A 22,063-nucleotide genomic window follows, 5' to 3' on the forward strand; every position below is an offset into this window, starting at 1 on the left:
TCCCAAATCCCGACCCCAGACCCAAATCCTGACCCCAAATGAGACCCCATACCCAAATGAAACCCCAGACCCAAATCCCGACCCCAAACCTGACCCCAGACCCAAATCCTGACCCCAAACCTGACCCCAGACCCAAATCCCGACCCCAGACCCAAATCCCGACCCCAAATGAGACCCCAGACCCAAATCCTGACCCAGACCCAAATCCTGACCCCAAATGAGACCCCAGACCCAAATCCTGACCCCAAACCTGACCCCAGACCCAAATCCCGACCCCAGACCCAAATCCCGACCCCAGACCCAAATCCTGACCCAAATCCCGACCCCCGACCCGAATCCCGACTCAAACCCCGCCCCAAATCCCCGCCCCAAACCCATTTCCCCCATTCCAAATCCCCCCGAAACCCCCCCAAAACCTCCCCAAACCCCCCGAGACCCCTCCCCAAATCCCCCCCAAATCCCCCCGAATCCCCCCAAACCCCCCCAAAACCTCCCCAAACCCCTCCCCAAATCCCCCCCAAATCCCCCCAAATCCCCCCGAGACCCCCCGAGACCCCCCCAAACCCCCCCCAAATCTCTCCCCAGCGCTGGCCATGCAGCACATGGACCTGAAGCAGGTGGAGCTGGACTCGGCCGTGGCCCCCAGACCCAAATAACCCCCCATAAACCCAAATAACCCCCCCAAATCCCTCTGAAATCACCCCAAACCCCCCCAAATCCCCCCCAAATCCCCCCGAGACCCCCCCAAACCCCCCCAAAATCTCTCCCAGCTCTGGCCATGCAGCACATGGACCTGAAGCAGGTGGAGCTGGACTCGGCCGTGGCCCCCAGACCCAATAATGCCCCATAAACCCCAAATAAGCCCCCATAAACACCCCCAAACTTCATCAAACCCCCCCAAATCCCCCCGAATCCCCCCCAAATCCCCCCGAGACCCCCCCAAACCCCACCCAAACCCCCCCAATCTGCTCCCCCAGCGCTGGCCATGCAGCACATGGACCTGAAGCAGGTGGAGCTGGACTCGGCCGTGGCCCCCAGACCCAAACCCTCCATTCCAAACCCCCCCAAACCCCCCCGAATCCCCTGAAACCCCCCCCAAATCCCCCCCCAAATCCCCCAAACCCCCCCAAACCCCCCCAAATCTCTGTCCCCCAGCGCTGGCCATGCAGCACATGGACCTGAAGCAGGTGGAGCTGGACTCGGGCCGTGGCCCCCAGACCCAAACCCTCCATTCCAAACCCCCCCAAACCCCCCCGAATCCCCCCCAAATCCCCCCGAAATCCCCTCAAATCCCCCCGAGACCCCCCCAAACCCCCCCAAATCTCCCCCCAGCGCTGGCCATGCAGCACATGGACCTGAAGCAGGTGGAGCTGGACTCGGCCGTGGCCCCCAGACCCAAACCCTCCATTCCAAACCCCCCCAAATCCTCTGAAATCACCCCAAATCCCCCCGAATCCCCCCAAATCCCCCCGAGACCCCCCAAACCCCCCCAAATCTCTCCCCCCAGCTCTGGCCATGCAGCACATGGACCTGAAGCAGGTGGAGCTGGACTCGGCCGTGGCCCCCAGACCCAAACCCTCCATTCCAAACCCCCCCAAACCCCCCCGAATCCCCCTGAAACCCCCCCCAAATCCCCCCGAGACCCCCGAGGACCCCCCCAAACCCCCCAAATCTCCCCCCAGCTCTGGCCATGCAGCACATGGACCTGAAGCAGGTGGAGCTGGACTCGGCCGTGGCCCCCAGACCCAAACCCTCCATACCAAACCCCCCCGAATCCCCCCCAAATCCCCTGAAACCCCTCGAGACCCCCCAAATCCCCCCAAATCTCTGTCCCCCAGCGCTGGCCATGCAGCACATGGACCTGAAGCAGGTGGAGCTGGACTCGGCCGTGGCCAGGGTGGACGAACTCTCTCGCCAGCTCGAATCGCTCTGGACCGACGGCCCGGACCCCCCCCCAAAGTGAGACCCCTCCCCTCCTCCTCCTCCCCCTTTTTGGATTTTTGGGGTCTGGGGGCTCCTCGGCGCCCCCCAACCCCCTCGGGCTGACCCCGTTTTTAACCCCCTCGTGGCCAGGAGCGGGGCAGCCCCGGCAGGAGCCGCTCGGGGCCGGCGGAGCCTCCTGGGGGAGGCGCTGGAATTGGGGGGGGGTCTCGGCGACCCCCTGGGGCGCCCCGGCTCCCCGAGACCCCCGCCCCATTTCCTGGGGGGGGGGGGGGGAGGAGCGCTCCCCCTCCCCCCGGCCCAAGGTGCTGGCGGTGCCCAGCCCGGGGGGGGGCAGAGCCCCCTCCCCCTCCCCACGGCCCCCCCGAAGCTTCGAGATCGCCCCTGGGGGGGCTCGGGGGGTCCCCCCCGGGGGGGGGGAGGGGCCGTTCCTGGCCGAGAGACCCCCGGCCCCCCCCCCCGTACGAGGTGCAGGGGCTGTACCCGAGCCTGAGCGGCCCCCCCGGCACCTTCCGGCCACAGGGTGAGGGGGACAGCGGGGACAGCGGGGGACAGCGGGGACAGCTGGGGACATTGGGACATTTGGGGATGTTTGGGGACATTTGGGGACATTGGGGGACATTTGGGGATGGTTGGGGACATTTGGGGATGTTTGGGGACATTGGGGACATTGAGGGGACATTGGGATGTTGGGACATTTGGACATTCGGGATGTTTGGGGACATTGGGGGGATTGGGGACATTGGGACATTGGGACATTTGGGGACAGCGGGGACATTTGGGGACATTCGGGGATGTTTGGGGACATTGGGGACATTGGGGACATTGGGGACATTTGGGGACATTGGGGACATTTGGGGACATTGGGGACATTGGGGACATTGGGATGTTTGGGGATGTTTGGGGACATTGGGGGGATTGGGGACATTTTGGGGACATTCGGGGATGTTTGGGGACATTTTGGGGACATTTGGGGATGTTTGGGGACAATGGGGACATTGGGGACATTTGGGGACATTGGGGACATTGGGGACATTGGGGATGTTTGGGGACATTGGGGACATTGAGGGGACATTTGGGGACATTGGGGGACATTTGGGGATGGTTGGGGACATTTGGGGACATTTGGGGATGTTTGGGGACATTGGGGACATTCGGGGATGTTTGGGGATGTTTGGGGATGTTTGGGACATTTGGGGACATTTGGGGAGGGGGGGACAATTTGAGGACAATTTGGGGACAATTTGGGGGCAATTTGGGGAGGGGGGTTTGGGGAGGGGGAGGGGATTGGGACACCCGGGGGTCTCTGTCCCTTTGTCCCCTTGTCCCCAACCCCCCCCCGGGGGTCCCTGAGCCCCTCCCGGGGGTCCCTGAGCCCCTTTTGGGGGTCCCCGAGCCCCTCCCCGGGGGTCCCTGAGCCCCTCCCGGGGGTCTCCATCCCCTCTCCCCCCCCCAGACGACCCCAGCCTCAAACGGAGACCCCCCAAAGTCTGGAACGAGTCCGACCTGGACGTGAGCTACGAGAAAAAACCGGGGGGCTTCGAGCGTGAGTGGGGGGTCCTGGGGGGGCTTCGAGCGTGAGTGGGGGGTCCTGGGGGGGTCCTGGGGGGTCCTGGGGGGATTCTGGGGGTCCTGGGGGGATTCTGGGGGGTCCTGGGACATCGGGGGGTGGCACCTGAGGGGGTTTTAGGACTTTTTTGGGGCTTTTGGGCGATTTTGGGAGGATTTTGGGAGGATTTTGGGAGGATTTTGGGGGATTTTGGGGATTTGGGGGTTTTTGGGAGGATCTTGGGGGGATTTTGGGGAATTTGGGTGATTTTGGGAGGATTTTGGGGGATTTTGGGAGGATTTTGGGAGCATTTTGGGGGATTTTGGGGGGTTTTTGGGAGAATTTTGGGGGATTTTGGGAGGATTTGGGAGGATTTTGGGGGATTTTGGAAGCATTTTGGGGGATTTTGGGGAATTTGGGGGGTTTTTGGGGAGGATTTTGGGAGGATTTTGGGGGGATTTTGGGGAATTTGGGGGTTTTTGGGAGGTTTTGGGAGATTTTGGAGGATTTTGGGGGGCTTTAGGGTAAAAAAGGAATTTTTTGGGGGGAATTTGGAGTTTTTTTAGGTTTTTTGTTTGGGGTTGGGGTCTCTAAACTTTTAAAGTGAATTTTTTTGGGGGTGAGGGTCCCAAATTTCCGGAATTTTGCCCCAATCAGGGAGCCCCGAGGGACAGGCGAGGCTCTGGAGGGAATCCAGCCTGGATTCTCCTGCCAAGGTCAGACGGGAATTCGGGATCCCCAAATTTCGGGAATTGGGAATTGGGGAGGGTCCCGCAAAAAATCCCCCTCCCCCCGTTAAAAAAATCCCAAATTTTTTAACCCATTTTTAACCGTTTTTAACTCTTCTTTAACTCCTTTTTAAACACTTTTAATCCTTTTTTTAGTGTTTTTTAACCCTTTTTAACATTTTAAACCCTTTTAAATCCCTTTCAATCCCTTTTTAAACCCCTTTTTAACCTGTTTTTAACGATTTTCACCCCATTTTTAACCATTTTTACCCCATTTTAACCCATTTTAACCCCGTTTTTAACCCTTTCAGGCCCACAGCTCCACCCTGCCCCGCAATTACAAGCTCTCCTCCCTTTAATCCCATTTTAACCATTTTTAACCATTTTCACCCCATTTACCCCATTTTAACCCCATTTTTTTCCCATTTTCCCCTGTTTTTATCCCATTTTAACCCATTTTTAACCCTTTCAGGCCCACAGCTCCACCCTGCCCCGCAATTACAAGCTCTCCTCCCCTTTAACCCCATTTTATCCCATTTTAACCCCATTTTTAACCATTTTAAACCCATTTTAACCCCATTTTTAACCCTTTCAGGCCCACAGCTCCACCCTCCCTCGCAATTACAAGCTCTCCTCCCCTTTAACCCCATTTTTAACCATTTTAACCCCATTTTTAACCATTTTTAACCATTTTAACCCCGTTTTTAACCCTTTCAGGCCCACAGCTCCACCCTGCCCCGCAATTACAAGCTCTCCTCCCCTTTAACCCCGATTTTAACCCATTTTTAACCATTTTTAACCCATTTTAACCCCATTTTTACCCATTTTTAACCCATTTTTAACCCGTTTTTAACCCTTTCAGGCCCACAGCTCCACCCTGCCCCGCAATTACAAGCTCTCCTCCCCTTTAACCCCATTTTTAACCATTTTAATCCCATTTTAACCCATTTTCACCCCATTTTAACCCATTTTAACCCCGTTTTAACCCTTTCAGGCCCACAGCTCCACCCTCCCTCGCAATTACAAGCTCTCCTCCCCTTTAATCCCATTTTTTTCCCTTTTTCACCCATTTTTAACCCCGTTTTTAACCCTTTCAGGCCCACAGCTCCACCCTGCCCCGCAATTACAAGCTCTCCTCCCCGGAGCGCCGCCAGGACGGGGGTCCCGGGGTGGCCCCCGGGGTCGCCCCCGGCGTTTTCCGCTCGCCCCCCGGCGGCTCCCGGAGCCTCCCCCGGGGGTGGCACCCGCCGGTCTCGCGGGTCCCGGTGCCCCCCCCGCCCCTCCCCCGCCGCAAGCCCCTCCCCCTCTCGGTCATTTTCCGCCTCCAGAGCGCGGTCTGGGAGCAGGGGGGGGGAGGGGCGCGGGGGGGGGGAGGACCCTGCCCCTCCCCCACCCACGGGGGGGGCAGGGGGGGACCCCAAAAGGGGCCGGCGGCGACCCCCGCCCAGGGAGGGGCGGCGGGGGGGGAAGGTGAGAGGGGGGGGATGGGGTGGGGGGGGAGAGGGGGGGTTTTGGGGGGAAAAAAGGGGATTTGGGGAAAAAAGGGGATTGGGGGAAAAAAGGGGATTTGGGGAAAAAAAGGGGATTTGGGGAAAAAAAGGGATTTTGGGGGAGGGAAAAAGGGGATTTGGGGAGGGGAAAAAGGGATTTGGGAGGGAAAAAAGGGGATTTGGGGAGGGGAAAAGGATTTGGGGAGGGAAAAGGGAGTTGGGGAAAAAAAGGGGATTTGGGGAGGGAAAAAGGGAATTTTGGGAGGGGAAAAAAGGGATTTGGGAGGGAAAAGGGGATTTGGGGAGGGAAAAGGGATTTAGAGGGGTTTTGGGGGTAAAAAGGGGATTTTGGGGGGGTTTTGGGGGATAAAAAGGGAAATTTGGGGGGGTAAAAAGGGGAATTTGGAGGGGGGAAAGGGAATTTGGGGGAAAAAAAGGGATTTGGAGGGAAAAAGGAGATTGGGGAGGGAAAAAAGGGGATTTGGGGGAGGTAAAAAAGGGGATTTGGGGGGGGAAAAAGGGAATTTGGAGGGGTGGGAGGGTAAAAAAAAGGGCATTTTGGGGAGGGGGTCCCTGGGGCTTCCCCCCTCCCCTCCCCCCCAAATCCCGGGGTCTCCCCCTCCCCTCCCTCCCCTCCCTCACCCCTTTCTCCCCCTCCCCAATCCCGGGGTCTCCCCTCCCCAATCCCGGGGGGTCTCCCCTCCCCAATCCCGGGGGGTCTCCCCCTCCCCTCCCTCCCCCTCCCCCAATCCCGGGGTCTCCCCTCCCCAATCCCGGGGGTCTCCCCCTCCCCTCCCTCCCCTCCCTCACCCCTCTCTCCCCTCCCCCAATCCGGGGTCTCCCCTCCCTCCCCTCCCTCCCTCCCCTCCCTCACCCCTCTCTCCCTCCCCAGCCCCTCCCCGCTCCGCTCCCCCGGACGAGCCGGACCTGGAGCGGCTCCTGCGCTGCTCGGAGCCCGAGGGACCCCCGGAGGGACCCCCGGAGGGACCCCCGGAGTGTCCCCAGGAGGGTCCCCAGGAGGGACCCCCCGATTGTCCCCCCGAGGGTCCCCCCGAGGGTCCCCCCGAGGTTCCCCCGGCGCGGCCGCTCAGCCCGACCCGGCTGCAGCCGCTGCTGCCCCCGGGGGCCCGGGGGGTCCCGGAGCTTCAGGAGCTCCGGAGGGTCCTGGCGGAGATGCCGCGACCCCTCAAGCGCCGGGGCTCGATGGAGCAGAGCCCCGGGCCCGCGGCGGCGGCTCCCAACCGGGCCCGCCAGTACCGGCAGCTGATCCCGCGCCTCCTGCACCGGCCCGGGGCTCCCGGGACCGACAGCGGCACCGCCGAGGGGGCGGCACCGGCACCGGCACCGGCCCTGGAGAGCGCCGGGACAGCCCCGGTGACAGCGGCGGGGACGGGACAGGTGACGGTGAGCGGGGGAGGGGACCCCCCCCGGGTGGGGACCCCCCCTGAGGTGTCACCCGGTGTCACCTGGACCCCCCCGAGGTGTCACCCGGTGTCACCGGGACCCCCCCGAGGTGTCCCCGTCCCTCTGAGACCCCCCCGAGGGTGTCCCCGTCCCCCTGAGACCCCCCCGAGGGTGTCCCGGGGTGTCACTGGACCCCCCCGAGGTGTCCCGGGGTGATGTCCCCGCTGTCCCCAATGTCCCAGGGTGATGTCCCCAAGGTCCGGGGTGTCCCGGGGTGATGTCCCCGCTGTCCCCAGTGTCCCCGATGATGTCCCCAAGGTCCGGGGTGTTCCCAGTGATGTCCCCAATGTCCCAGATGATGTCCCCAATGTCTGGGTTGTCCCGGGGTGATGTCCCCAATGTCCGGGGTGTCCCGGGTGGTGTCCCCAATGTCCCGGGGTGTCCTGGATGATGTCCCCGATGTCCCCAGTGATGTCCCCCATGTCCCGGGTGGTGTCCCCATTGTCCCGGGATGTGCCGGGGTGATATCCCCGGTGTCCCCAATGTTCCCCAGTGATGTCCCCAATGTCCCGAGGTGTCCCGGGGTGATATCCCCAATGTCCCCCAATGATGTCCCCCCGATGTCCCCAATGATGTCCCCAATGTCCCAATGTCGCAGGAGCTGCGCTCGGCCCTGCGGGACCCCTCCTCCCCTCGGCGCCGCCCCGGGGCTCGGGTGCGGCTGAACCCGCTGGTGCTGCTGCTGGACGCCGCCCTCACCGGGGAGCTGGACGTGGTGCAGCAGGCGGTGGCACAGGTGACACTGAGGGGACATTGGGGACACTGGGGGGACATTGGGGGGACATTGGGGGGTCTGAACCCGCTGGTGCTGCTGCTGGACGCCGCCCTCACCGGGGAGCTGGACGTGGTGCAGCAGGCGGTGGCACAGGTGACACTGGGGACATTGGGGACATTGGGGGACTTGTGGGGACACTGGGGACACTGGGGGGACATTGGGGACACGGAGAAGGGGTCGGGGGACAGGTGGGGACAGGGAGTTGGGGACAGGGAGACAATGGGGACAAGAGCAGGGGGACAGAGGGGACACGAGGGTGTCCCTGGATGTCCCCTGGGGTGGCAGGGAGGGGACAGTGGGGACACAGGGGACAGAGGGATGACAATGAGGGGACAGAGGGGACACAGGGATGACAATGAGGGGACAGGGGGGACCCAGGGGACAGAGGGATGACAATGAGGGGACAGAGGGGACACAGGGATGACAATGAGGGGACAGGGGGGACCCAGGGGTGGCAGTGAGGGGACACAGGGGACAGAGGGGACACAGAGCCGCTGTCCCCAGCTGAATGACCCGAGCCAGCCCAACGACGAGGGCATCACGGCGCTGTCCCAGGGTGGCAGTGAGGGGACAGTGGGGACACAGGGATGACAATGATGGGACAGGAGGGGACAGGGGGTGGCAGTGAGGGGACAGAGGGGACACAGGGGACAGAGGGGGTGGCAGGGAGGGGACAGAGGGGACACAGAGCCGCTGTCCCCAGCTGAACGACCCGAGCCAGCCCAACGACGAGGGCATCACGGCGCTGTCCCAGGGTGGCAGTGAGGGGACAGAGGGGACAGAGGGGACAGAGGGGACACAGGGGTGGCAGTGAGGGGACAGAGGGGACACAGGGGACAGAGGGGACACAGAGCCACTGTCCCCCAGCTGAATGACCCGAGCCAGCCCAACGACGAGGGCATCACGGCGCTGTCCCAGGGTGGCAGGGAGGGGACACAGGGGACAGAGGGGACACAGGGGTGGCAGTGAGGGGGACACAGGGGTGGCAGTGAGGGGACACAGAGCCGCTGTCCCCAGCTGAATGACCCGAGCCAGCCCAACGACGAGGGCATCACGGCGCTGCACAACGCCATCTGCGGCAGCAACTACGGAATCGTGGAGTTCCTGATCGCCAGCGGGGCCAACGTCAACTCCCCCGACAGCCACGGATGGTGACACTTGGGGACATCCCTGGGGACACTGGGGACATCACTGGGGACACTGGGACACTGGGACAGGCCAACGTCAACTCCCCCGACAGCCACGGATGGTGACACTGGGGACATTGGGGACACTGGGGACACTGGGGACACTGGGGACACTGGGACAGGCCAACGTCAACTCCCCCGACAGCCACGGATGGTGACACATTGGGGACACTGGGGGGACATTGGGGACATCACTGGGGACAGGGGGACAGGCCAACGTCAACTCCCCCGACAGCCACGGATGGTGACACTGGGGGACACTGGGGACACTGGGGACACTGGGGACATCACTGGGGACACTGGGGGGGACATTGGAGACATGGGGACATCACTGGGGACATCACTGGGGACATTGGGGACATCACTGGGGACATCACTGGGGACACTGGGGACACTGGGGGGACATTGGGGACACTGGGGGACATCACTGGGGACACTGGGGACATTGGGGGACACTGGGGGGACATTGGGGACACTGGGGGACATCACTGGGGACATTGGGGACACTGGGGGGGACATTGGGGACAGGGGGGATCCCAACATTCCCCAACTGATTGGGGTCCCCAGCCCCTCAGTGACCCCAAAAATCCCCCAAAATCCACCAAACCCCAGGGACCCCCAAACCCCAGGGACCCCCCAAACCCCAGGGACCCCTCTGATTTTGGGGTGTCCCTGACATTTTGGGGTGTCCCCTGATTTTGGGGGTGTCCCCAGGGACCCCCCTGCACTGCGCCTGTAACGACACCGGCGTCTGCATCACCCTGGTGACCCCAGTGACCCCAATAACCCCAGGGACCCCCCAAACCCCAGGACCCCTGACATTTTTGGGGTCAATCTCTGACATTTTGGGGTCAATCTCTGATTTTTGGGGTGTCCCCAGGACCCCCCTGCACTGCGCAGCGTCCTGTAACGACACCGGGGTCTGCGTCACCCTGGTGACCCCAGTGACCCCAGGGACCCCCCAAACCCCAGGGACCCCTCAGGTTTTGGGTGTCCCCTCAGTTTTTGGGGTGTCCCCTGATTTTTGGGGTGTCCCCAGGACCCCCCTGCACTGCGCAGCGTCCTGTAACGACACCGGCGTCTGCGTCGCCCTCGTCCGTCACGGCGCCGCCATCTTCGCCACCACGGGCAGCGACGGCAGCTTGGCCGTGGAGAAATGCGACCCGTACCGGGAGGGGTACGCTGACTGCTCCAGTTACCTTACTGGTGAGCACTGGGAGGGACTGGTGAGCACTGGGAGGGACTGGGAATGCGATCCGTACCGGGAGGGGTACGCTGATTGCTCCAGTTACCTTACTGGGTGAGCACTGGGAGCACTGGGAGGGACTGGGAATGAGACCCGTACCGGGAGGGGTACGCTGACTGCTCCAGTTACCTTACTGGTGAGCACTGGGAGGGACTGGTGAGCACTGGGAGGGACTGGGAATGCGACCCGTACCGGGAGGGGTACGCGGACTGCTCCAGTTACCTTACTGGTGAGCACTGGGAGGGACTGGTGAGCACTGGGAGGGACTGGTGAGCACTGGGAGGGACTGGTGAGCACTGGGAGGGACTGGGAGGGACTGGGAGGGACTGGAAATGCGACCCGTACCGGGAGGGGTACGCTGACTGCTCCAGTTACCTTACTGGTGAGCACTGGGATGGGACTGGGATGGACTGGGGGGGACTGGGGGGGACTGGGGGGACTGGTGAGCACTGGGAGGGACTGGGAATGAGACCCGTACCGGGAGGGGTACGCTGACTGCTCCAGTTACCTTACTGGTGAGCACTGGGAGGGACTGGTGGGCACTGGGAGGGACTGGGAGGGACTGGGGGGCACTGGAAATGCGACCCGTACCGGGAGGGGTACGCCGACTGCTCCAGTTACCTTACTGGTGAGCACTGGGAGGGACTGGGAGGGACTGGGAGGGACTGGAAATGTGACCCGTACCGGGAGGGGTACGCTGACTGCTCCAGTTACCTTACTGGTGAGCACTGGGATGGGACTGGGATGGACTGGGGGGGACTGGGGGGGACTGGGGGGGACTGGTGAGCACTGGGAGGGACTGGGAGGGACTGGGAGGGACTGGGAAAGGGCTTTGGGGTCACTGGTGAGCACTGGGATGGACTGGTGAGCACTGGGAGGGACTGGGAGGGACTGGTGAGCACTGGGAGGGACTGGGAGGGACTGGGAGGCACTGGGAGGGACTGGGAGGGACTGGGAGGCACTGGGAGGGACTGGGGGGCACTGGGAGAGAGTTTTGGGGTGATTTGGGGTTGTGGGGGCACTTTTGGAGTTGTTTTGGAGCAACAATTTGGGATTTTGGAGCAGTTTTTGGGGAACGTTTCGGGGTTTTTGGGGCAGTTTCGGGGTTTCAGGGCAGGTTTGGGGTAACAATTCGGGATTTTTGTGTAACATTTTGGTTTTTTTGGGTAACAATTTCATGTTTTTGATAACATTTCAGGATTTTTTGGTAACAATTTGTTACATTTTTCTGGTTCCCCAGAGGTGGAGCAGGGGATGGGGGTGCTGAACAGCGGCGTGGTGAACGCGCTCTGGGATTACAGCGCCGAGTTTGGGGCAGTTTTGGGGTTTCAGGGCAGGTTTTGTGTAACAATTTGAGGTTTTTTGGTAACATTTTGGGATTTTTTGGTAACAATTTGGGATTTTTTGGATCCCCAGAGGTGGAGCAGGGCATGGGGGTGCTGAACAGCGGCGTGGTGAACGCGCTCTGGGATTACAGTGTGGAGTTTGGGGATTTTGGGGCAGTTTTGGGGTAACATTTTGGGGTTTTTTGGTAACAATTTCATATTTTCAATAACATTTTATATTTTTTTGATCCCCCAGAGGTGGAGCAGGGGATGGGGGTGCTGAACAGCGGCGTGGTGTACGCGCTCTGGGATTACAGCGCCGAGTTTGGGGACGAGCTCTCGTTCCGGGAGGGGGAGCCGGTGACGGTTCTGCGCCGGGAGCCCCCCGAGGAGCTGGAGTGGTGGTGGGGGTCCCTGTACGGCCACGAGGGATACGTGCCCAGGAACTACTTTGGGGTGAGGAGGGGTCCCAAGGGTGACAGGGGATGGGGAGGGGTCCCCAGGGGTGGGGAGGGGTCCCTGGGGGGTCCCTGTACGGCCACGAGGGATACGTGCCCCGGAACTACTTCGGGGTGAGGAGGGGTCCCTGGGGGTCCCCAGGGGTGAGGAGGGGTCCCAGGGATGAGGAGGGGTCCCATGGGTGTTGGGGGTCCCTGTACGGCCACGAGGGATACGTGCCCCAGAACTACTTCGGGGTGAGGAGGGGTCCCTGGGGTCCCAGGGGGGTGAGGAGGGGTTCCCAAGGGTGGGGAGGGGTCCCTGGGGGTCCCAGGGGGGTGAGGAGGGGTCCCCAGGGGTGGGGAGGGGTCCCAGGGGCTCTGGGGGTCCCAGGGGTGGTGGGGGTCCCTGTACGGCCACGAGGGATACGTGCCCAGGAACTACTTCGGGGTGAGGAGGGGTCCCAGGGGTGGGGAGGGGTCCCAAGGGTGAGGAAGGGTCCCCAAGGGTGGGGAGGGGTCCCAGGGGTGAGGGAGGGTCCCAGGGGTGGGGAGGGGTCCCTACAGGGGTCCCCAGGGGTGGGGAGGGGGCTCTGAGGGTCCCCAGGGGTGGGGAAGGGTCCCCAAGGGTGAGGGAGGGTCCCCAAGGGTGGGGAGGGGTCCCTACAGGGGTCCCCAGGGGTGGGGGAGGGGTCCCGGGGGTCACCCAAAGGGAGATTTGGGGAGGGGGAAATGGGGATTTGGGGAGGGGGTCCCAGAGCCCCTCCATGACCCTGGGGGGGTTTTTGGGATATTTTGGGGGGGTTTTGGGATAATTTTTGGGTTATTTTTTGGGGGATTTTTGGGTTATTTTTGGGGGGGTTTTTTAGGGTATTTTTGGGGGGATTTTTGGGGATATTTTTGGGGGGGGGGTTGGGATATTTTTGGGGTTTTTTGGGATATTTTTGGGGGGATTTTCGGGATTTTTTTGGGATATTTTGGGATATTTTTGGGGGATTTTGGGGATATTTTTGGGATAATTTTTGGGATATTTTTCAGGGGGATTTTTGGGACATTTTGGGGTTTTTTTGGGATATTTTTGGGGTTTTTTTTTGGGATATTTTTGGGGGTTTTTGGGGTATTTTTGAGATATTTTTTGGGATATTTTTCGCGGGTTTTTTTAGGATATTTTTGGGTTTTTTTGGGATATTTTGGGGGGGATTTTCGGGATATTTTTTGGGATATTTTTGGGATATTTTAGGGGTTTTTTTTTGGGATAATTTTTGGGTTATTTTTGGGATATTTTGGGGGGGTTTTGGGATATTTTTGGGGGGGGTTTTTGGGATATTTTTTGGTGTTTTTTTGGGATATTTTTGGGATAATTTTTGGGGTAATTTTTGGGATATTTTTCAGGGGGATTTTTGGGACATTTTGGGGTTTTTTTGGGGATATTTTTGGGGTTTTTTTTTTTGGATATTTTTGGGATATTTTTGAGATTTTTTGGGGGGATTTTTGGGATATTTTTGGTTTTTTTTTTTTTTATATTTTTGGGATATTTTTGAGATTTTTTGGGGCATTTTTGGGATTTTTTGGGGGGATTTTTTGCGATATTTTTTGGGGGGATTTTTGGGATATTTTTTGGGTTTTTTTGGGGATATTTTTGGGGTTTTTTTTGGGATATTTTGTGGGGGGGTTTCAGGATATTTTTTGGGGTTTTATTTGGAATATTTTTGGGGGATTTTTGGGATATTTCTGGGATAATTTTTAGGATATTTTTGGGATATTTTTGGGATAATTTTGGGGGGTTTTTTGGGATATTTTGGGGGGGGATTTTTGGGATATTTTTGGGATATTTTTGGGGTTTTTTTGGATATTTTTGGGGTTTTTTGGGATATTTTCAGGGGGATTTTTGGGACATTTTGGGGTTTTTTTTTGGATATTTTTGGGATATTTTTTGGTTATTTTTGGATATTTTTTGGGGATATTTTTGGGATATTTTTGGGATATTTTTGGGATATTTTTTGGGGTTTTTTTGGGATATTTTGGGGGGATTTTTGGGATATTTCTGGGATAATTTTTAGGATAATTTTGGGATATTTTTTTTGATATTTCTGGGATAATTTTGGGGGTTTTTTTGGGATATTTTTGGGGTAATTTTTGGGATAATTTTTGGGGGATTTTTGGGATAATTTTTGGGTTATTTTTGGGACATTTTTGGGATATTTTTGGGGTAATTTTTGCGATAATTTTTGGGGGATTTTTGGGACATTTTGGGATATTTTTGGGGTTTTTTTTGGGACATTTTTGGGATATTTTTGGGGTAATTTTTGCGATAATTTTTGGGGGATTTTTGGGACATTTTGGGACATTTTGGGATAATTTTTGGGTTATTTTTGGGACATTTTTGGGATATTTTTGGGGTAATTTTTGCGATAATTTTTGGGGGATTTTTGGGACATTTTGGGACATTTTGGGATAATTTTTGGGATATTTTTGGGATATTTTTTGGGATATTTTTGGGTTATTTTTGGGACATTTTGGGACATTTTTTGGATATTTTTGGGGCGGGGGTCTCACCTCTCTCCCCTCTCTCCCCTCCCCCAGCTCTTCCCGAGGGTTCGGCCGCAGCGGAAGAAAATCTGAGGGGGGGGAGGGGCCTGGACCCCTCCCCAAATTCAGCCCCTCCCCCCTCCCCTCCCCTCCCCTCCCCCTCCCCCTCCCGGTGTCCCCTCCCCTTCCCGGGGTTTTTTTGGGAATTTTTGGGAATTAAAGCCTTTGGATGCTCATTTTGGGGAGGGGTCTCCGCTGTTTTCTGTCAATGGGGGAGGGGGAGATCGAGGGGTGGAAACGAATTTTATTGGCACAGGGAGGGAGGGAGGGGGGTCCCGAAATTCCCGCTCCGTCCATCCCAAAAAATTCCTGGAACATCCCAAAAATTCCTGTTCTGTCCATCCCAAAAAATCCCATCCCAAAAATTCCTGTTCTATCCCAAAAATTCCTGTTCCATCCCAAAAATTCCTGTTCTGTCCATCCCAAAAAATCCCATCCCAAAAAATTCCTGTAACATCCCAAAAAATCCCATCCAAAAATTCCTGTAACATCCCAAAAAATCCCATCCCAAAAATCCCATCCCAAAAATCCCATCCCAAAAATTCCTGTAACATCCCAAAAAATCCCATCCCAAAAAATTCCTGTAACATCCCAAAAATTCCTGTAACATCCCAAAAAATCCCATCCCAAAAAATTCCTGTAACATCCCAAAAATTCCTGTTCCATCCCAAAAATCCCAGCTCCATCCCAAAAAATCCCATCCCAAAAAATTCCATGCAAAAAAATTCCTGTTCCATCCCAAAAATTCCTGTTCCATCCCAAAAAATTCCTGTAACATCCCAAAAATCCCATCCCAAAAATTCCTGTAACATCCCAAAAAATCCCAGCTCCATCCCAAAAATCCTGTTCCATATCAAAAAATCCCATCCCAAAAAATTCCTGGAACATCCCAAAAATTCCTGTAACATCCCAAAAATTCCTGTTCTGTCCCAAAAAATCCCATCCCAAAAATTCCTGTAACATCCCAAAAAATTCCTGTTCCATCCCAAAAATTCCTTTAACATCCCAAAATTTCTGTAACATCCCAAAAAATCCTGCTGCATCCCGAAAATTCCTGTTCCATCCCAAAAATCCCATCCCAAAAATCCCATCCCAAAAAATTCCTGTAACATCCCAAAAAATCCTGTTCTATCCCAAAAAATTCCTGGAACATCCCAAAAATTCCTGTTCCATCCCAAAAAATCCCATCCCAAAAATTCCTGTAACATCCCAAAATTCCTGTTCTGTCCATCCCAAAAAATCCCATCCCAAAAATTCCTGTAACATCCCAAAAATTCCTGGAACATCCCAAAAATCCCATCCCAAAAATTCCTGTTCCATCCCAAAAATTCCTGTTCTATCCCAAAAAATCCCAGCTCCATCCCAAAAAATTCCTGTTCTATCCCAAAAATCCCATCCCAAAAATCCCAGCTCCATCCCAAAAATTCCTGTTCCATCCCAAAAAATCCCATCCCAAAAAATTCCTGTAACATCCCAAAAATTCCTGGAACATCCCAAAAATCCCATCCCAAAAATTCCTGTTCCATCCCAAAAATTCCTGTTCTATCCCAAAAATTCCTGTTCTATCCCAAAAATTCCTGTTCTATCCCAAAAATCCAACCCCATCCCGAAATCCCAGCCCCATCCCCAAATTCCGTTTTCTCCATCCCAAAAATCCAGCCGGGAACGAGGGGGGAGGGGAAATCTGAGGTTGGGGGGGGCTGGGAAGGTTCTGGGAGGTTCCGGGAGGTTCTGGAAGGTTCTGGGAGGTTCTGGAAGGTTCTGGGAGGTTCTGGAAAGTTCTGGAAGGATCCACGGATGATTCCCAAGGAATCTCAAATTCCCCAACGATGATGGAGCCGCTCTGGGAAGGTTCTGGAAGGTTCCGGGAGGTTCTGGAAAGTTCTGGAAAGTTCTGGGAGGTTCTGGAAAGTTCTGGGAGGTTCTGGAATGTTCCACGGATGATTCCCAAGGAATCCCAAATTCCCCAACGATGATGGAGCCGCTCTGGGAAGGTTCTGGAAGGTTCCGGGAGGTTCTGGAAGGTTCTGGAAAGTTCTGGGAGGTTCCAGGGATGATTCCAGCAGGGAATTCCCAACGATGATGGAGCCTGGAAGGTTCTGGGATGTTCTGGAAGGTTCCATGGATTATTCCCATCAGGAATTCCCAACAATGATGGACTCTGGGATGCTCTGGGATGTTCTGGGATGTTCTGGAAGGTTCCAGGATGATTCCAATCCGTAATTCCCCGTTATTTCCCAGCAATGAGGGGGTTTCTCAGCACCACGATGACGGAGTCTGGGATGTTCTGGGATGCTCTGGGATGCTCTGGGATGTTCTGGAAGGTTCTGGAAGGTTCCGGGAGGTTCCAGGGATGATTCCAGCCGGGAATTCCCAACGATGACGGAGCCTGGAAGGTTCTGGGATGTTCTGGGAGGTTCTGGGATTATTCCAATCGGGAATTCCCCGTTATTTCCCGGCGATCAGGGGGTTCCTGAGCACCACGATGACGGAGTCTGGGATGCTCTGGGATGTTCTGGAAGGTTCCAGGATGATTCCAGCTGTGAATTCCCCGTTATTTCCCAGCGATCAGAGGGTTTCTCAGGACCACGATGACGGAGTCTGGGATGCTCTGGGATGCTCTGGGATGTTCCGGAAGGTTCTGGGATGCTCTGGGAGGTTCTGGAAGGTTCTGGGATGCTCTGGGAGGTTCTGGAAGGTTCTGGGATGTTCTGGGATTATTCCAATTGGGAATTTGTTATTTCCCAGCGATGAGGGGGTTCCTGAGCACCACGATGACGGAGTCTGGGATGCTCTGGGATGTTCTGGGATGTTCTGGAAGGTTCCAGGATGATTCCAGCTGTGAATTCCCCGTTATTTCCCAGCGATGAGGGGGTTCCTGAGCACCACGATGACGGAGTCTGGGATGCTCTGGGATGTTCTGGGATGTTCTGGGATGCTCTGGGAGGTTCTGGAAGGTTCTGGGATGTTCTGGGATTATTCCCATCGGGAATTCCCCGTTATTTTCCCGCGATCAGGGGGTTCCTCAGGACCACGATGACGGAGTCTGGGATGCTCTGGGATGTTCTGGGATGTTCTGGAAGGTTCTGGGATTATTCCCATCAGGAATTCCCTATTTCCCAGCGATGAGGGGGTTTCTCAGCACCACGATGACGGAGTCTGGGATGTTCTGGGATGCTCTGGGATGCTCTGGGATGTTCCATAAGGTTCTGGAAGGTTCCAGGATGATTCCACCCATGAATTCCCTATTTCCCAGCGATGAGGGGGTTCCTGAGCACCACGATGACGGAGTCTCCGCGCAGGAACATTTTGGAGATGTACCGGTCCTTGTCTGGGATGTTCTGGGATGTTCTGGGATGTTCTGGGATGTTCTGGGATGATTCCAGGTGTGAATTCCCCGTTATTTCCCAGCGATCAGAGGGTTCCTCAGGACCACGATGACGGAGTCTCCGCGCAGGAACATTTTGGAGATGTACCGGTCCTTGTTGACGGGTTTGGATTTCTTCTTCCCTTTGCCGCTCTTGGGCACCTCCGTCCACATCTCCTTGACGTTCTCCAGCACCATGTTACAGTGCCTGCCGGGAAAACGGGAAAAATGGGATTTGGGGGGAAAAAACGGGATTTGGGACGGGAAAAATGGGATTTGGGGGGGAAAAATGGGATTTGGGGGGGAAAAAACGGGATTTGGGGGGGAAAAATGGGATTTGGGGGGGAAAAAACGGGATTTGGGACGGGAAAAATGGGATTTGGGACAGGAAAAATGGGATTGGGACGGGAAAAAACCTGGGTTTGGGGGGAAAAAATGGGAGTTGGGGGAAAAAAACCTGGATTTCGGGGAAAAATCCAGGATTTGGGGGGGAAAAAAACTGGATTTGGGGGGAAATCTGGGATTCAGGGGGAAAAAAAATGGGATTTGGGGGGGAAAAAACCTGGGTTTGGGGGGAAATCCAGGATTTGGGGGGAAAGAACCTGGGTTTGGGGGGAAAAAACGGGATTTGCCACGGGAAATCCAGGATTCAAGGGGAAAAAAATGGGATTTGGGGAAAAAAACGGGATTTGGGGGGGAAAAAACCTGGAGTTGGGTGGAAAAATCTGGGATTTGGGGGGAAAAATGGAATTTTTTGGGGAAAAAAATGGGATTTGGAGGGCATAAACCAGGATTTGCTGGGGAAAAAAAATGGATTTGGGGACTTTGAGGACCTCAGGGACACCTTGGGGACACTCTGGGGACCCTGGGGTCACTGTGGTGACATTTTGGGGACCCTGGTGACACCTTGGGGACACTTTGGGGACACTGGGGTCACTGTGGTGTCCCTGGGGACACCCTGGGGACACCTTGGGGACACCTTGAGGTCACAGAGCTGACCTTGGGGTCACCCTGGGGACACCTTGGGGACACTGGGGACACTTTGGGGACACTTTGGGGACACTCTGGGGACACCCTGGGGACTCCCTGGGGACACTTTGGGGACACTTTGGGGACACTTTGGTGACCCTGGGGTCACTGTGGTGACACCTTGGGGACACTGGGGACACTTTGGGGACACTTTGGGGACCCTGGTGACACTTTGGGGACACCCTGGGGATACCTTGAGGACACCTTGAGGTCACAGAGCTGACCCTGGGGTCACTGTGGTGACACTTTGGGGACACTTTGGGGACACCTTGGGGACACTTTGGGGACACTTTGGGGACACTTTGGGGACCCTGGTGACACTCTGGGGACATTTCCTCACCTGTCAAAGGCCTTGACACGCCCCAGGAGCTTTTTGTTGTTGCGGCAGTTGATCAGCACCTGGGTGTTGTTCTGGGTGCTCTTTGGGGACACTCTGGGGACACCTTGGGGACACTCTGGGGACACTCTGGGGACACCTTGGGGACACTTTGGGGACACCCTGGGGACATTTCCTCACCTGTCAAACGCTTTCACGCGCCCCAGCAGTTTCTTGTTGTTGCGGCAGTTGATCAGCACCTGGGTGTTGTTCTGGGGACACTTTGGGGACACTCTGGGGACACTTTGGGGACACCTTGGGGACACCTTGGGGACACTCTGGGGACACTCTGGGGACATTTCCTCACCTGTCAAAGGCCTTGACACGCCCCAGGAGCTTTTTGTTGTTGCGGCAGTTGATCAGCACCTGGGTGTTGTTCTGGGTGCTCTTTGGGGACACTTTGGGGACACTTTGGGGACAGTTTGGGGACACTTTGGGGACACTTTGGGGACACCTTGGGGACACTTTGGGGACACTGTGACTCACCTGTCGAACGCTTTCACACGCCCCAGCAGTTTTTTGTTGTTGCGGCAGTTGATCAGCACCTGGGTGTTGTTCTGGGTGCTCTTTGGGGACACCTTGGGGATACCTTGGGGACACTTTGGGGACACCTTGGGGACACCTTGGGGACACCCTGGGGACATTTCCTCACCTGTCAAACGCTTTCACACGCCCCAGCAGTTTCTTGTTGTTGCGGCAGTTGATCAGCACCTGGGTGTTGTTCTGGGTGCTCTTTGGGGACACTTTGGGGACACTCTGGGGACACCCTGGGGACACTTTGGGGACACCCTGGGGACACTCTGGGGACACTCTGGGGACACTCTGGGGACACTCTGGGGACACTGTGACTCACCTGTCGAAGGCTTTCACACGCCCCAGGAGCTTTTTGTTGTTGCGGCAGTTGATCAGCACCTGGGTGTTGTTCTTCACGCTCTGCGTCAGCACCGACAGAGGGCCCGTGTTGAACTCCTCCTCCTCGCGCTTCTGCAGCTCCTCGGGCGTCATCTCGCTCTTGGGCTTGTTCAGGAGACTCCTGGGGACACCAAAGGGACATTGGGGACACCAGGGGGACGTTGGGGACATCAGGGGGACCTTGGGGACATTGGGAGGACACCAGGGACATCAGGGGGACAGGGGACACGGGGACACAGGGATGGATCTCTGGGGTCACCTCGCTCCTGGGCTTGTTCAGGAGACTCCTGGGGACATTTGGGGACATTGGGGACATCAGGGGGGTGTTGGGGACATCAGGGGGACCTTGGGGACATTGGGAGGACACCAGGGACATCAGGGGGACAGGGGACATGGGGACACCAGGATCAATCTCTGGGGTCATCTCGCTCTTGGGCTGGTTCAGGAGACTCCTGGGGACATTGGGGACATCACAGGGACGTTGGGGACATCAGGGGAGCCTCAGGGACATCACAGGGTCAGGGGACATGGGGACACAGGGACATCAGGGATCAATCTCTGGGGTCATCTCGCTCTTGGGGTCCTTCAGGAGACTCCTGGGGACATTGGGGACATCACAGGGACATCAGGGGGACATTGGGGACACCAGGGACACCGGGGTACCAGGGGGATCAGGGGATGTGGGGACATTTGGGGACATTTGGGGACACCGGGATCGATCTCTGGGGTCATCTCGCTCTTGGGCTGGTTCAGGAGACTCCTGGGGACACCACGGGGACATTGGGGGGACACTGGGGACACTGGGGACATTGAGGGGACATCAGGGACATCAGGGGCACAGGGGACATGGGGACACAGGGACATCAGGGATCGATCTCTGGCGTCATCTCGCTCCTGGGCTTGTTCAGGAGACTCCTGGGGACATTTGGGGACATTGGGGACATCAGGGGGACATCAGGGGGACACCAGGGGGACACCAGGGACACCGGGGTACCAGGGGAATGTGGGGATGTGGGGACATTTGGGGACATTTGGGGACACCGGGATCGATCTCTGGGGTCATCTCGCTCTTGGGCTTGTTCAGGAGACTCCTGGGGACACCACGGGGACATTGGGGACATCAGGGGGACCTTGGGGACATCGTGGGAGCCTCAGGGACATTGGGGACATCACAGGGTCAGGGGATTTGGGGACATTTGGGGACATTTGGGGACATTTGGGGACACAGGGATCGATCTCTGGGGTCACCTCGCTCTCGGGGTCCTTCAGGAGGCTCCCGGGGACACCGAGGGGACACCGAGGGGACACCAGGGGGATGTGGGGACACCGGGAGCGGCTCGGGGACAGCGGCAAAGAGCGGCCCCGGCCCGTTCCGCCCCCTCCCGGTGTCCCCCCCGCTCCCCAGCTCCGCCTTTCCCCGCTTCCCCCCGCTGGCCCCTCCCCGATCCCGTGTTTTTCCCCCGTTTCTTCCCCGTTTTCCCGTTTTTTCCCGTTTTTCCCATTTTTTCCCCGTTTTTCCCCGTTTTTCCCCCGCCGCTCTCACATGGCTGCCGCTCTCCCGCTCCCGCCGCTTCCGCTGCGCTTCCGGGTCACGGCGGGGGGCGGAGCCACTTCCGGGTCACCGAGCGAGCGGCAGCCAATGGGAACG

At 57.1% G+C, this 22,063-nt stretch overlaps 3 protein-coding genes across 6 annotated transcripts; 2 read left to right on the plus strand and 1 right to left on the minus strand.

Annotated features, from left to right (window-relative positions):
• Window positions 1-1,838: 1,838 nt before the first annotated feature.
• PPP1R13L (protein phosphatase 1 regulatory subunit 13 like) lies at window positions 1,839-14,811 on the plus strand (the record flags this gene model as incomplete). Its single annotated transcript, XM_058828938.1, has 11 exons — window positions 1,839-1,959; window positions 2,074-2,464; window positions 3,398-3,487; window positions 4,148-4,206; window positions 5,316-5,688; window positions 6,601-7,112; window positions 7,771-7,908; window positions 8,965-9,098; window positions 10,174-10,340; window positions 11,962-12,161; window positions 14,726-14,811. Coding segments are annotated over 11 exons (2,224 nt in total), but the record flags the coding sequence as incomplete, so codon positions are not given.
• A 1,475-nt stretch (window positions 14,812-16,286) lies between these two features.
• On the plus strand, window positions 16,287-18,111 carry LOC131574466 (uncharacterized). Of its 2 annotated transcripts, XM_058828933.1 has the most exons (5): window positions 16,561-16,652; window positions 16,726-16,919; window positions 17,128-17,359; window positions 17,679-17,907; window positions 17,938-18,111. In XM_058828933.1, the coding sequence occupies exons 1-5, from the start codon at window positions 16,561-16,563 to the stop codon at window positions 18,109-18,111; spliced, it is 921 nt and encodes a 306-aa protein (XP_058684916.1). The 2 variants fall into 2 exon arrangements, 1 of the variants encoding a protein (XP_058684916.1); XR_009276512.1 differs by lacking the exons at window positions 16,561-16,652; window positions 17,128-17,359; window positions 17,679-17,907; window positions 17,938-18,111 and adding an exon at window positions 16,287-16,489 and having other exon boundaries at window positions 16,653-16,769.
• LOC131574468 (small nuclear ribonucleoprotein Sm D2) lies at window positions 16,352-22,020 on the minus strand. 3 transcript variants are annotated; one of them, XM_058828934.1, is made up of 4 exons: window positions 21,959-22,020; window positions 20,357-20,536; window positions 18,080-18,306; window positions 16,352-17,814 (listed from the first exon to the last, which is right to left on the minus strand). In XM_058828934.1, coding segments are annotated over exons 1-3 (357 nt in total). In that variant the 5' UTR covers window positions 21,961-22,020; the 3' UTR covers window positions 16,352-17,814; window positions 18,080-18,131. The 3 variants fall into 3 exon arrangements, with proteins under 3 accessions (XP_058684917.1, XP_058684919.1, XP_058684918.1); XM_058828935.1 differs by lacking the exon at window positions 16,352-17,814 and adding an exon at window positions 19,468-19,526 and having other exon boundaries at window positions 17,994-18,306; window positions 20,416-20,536; XM_058828936.1 differs by lacking the exons at window positions 20,357-20,536; window positions 21,959-22,020 and adding an exon at window positions 19,645-20,099.
• Between the last annotated feature and the right edge of the window lie 43 nt (window positions 22,021-22,063).

Source organism: Poecile atricapillus, unplaced genomic scaffold (assembly GCF_030490865.1).
Source record: "Poecile atricapillus isolate bPoeAtr1 unplaced genomic scaffold, bPoeAtr1.hap1 scaffold_336, whole genome shotgun sequence".
In the NCBI taxonomy this organism is placed as follows: domain Eukaryota; kingdom Metazoa; phylum Chordata; class Aves; order Passeriformes; family Paridae; genus Poecile; species Poecile atricapillus.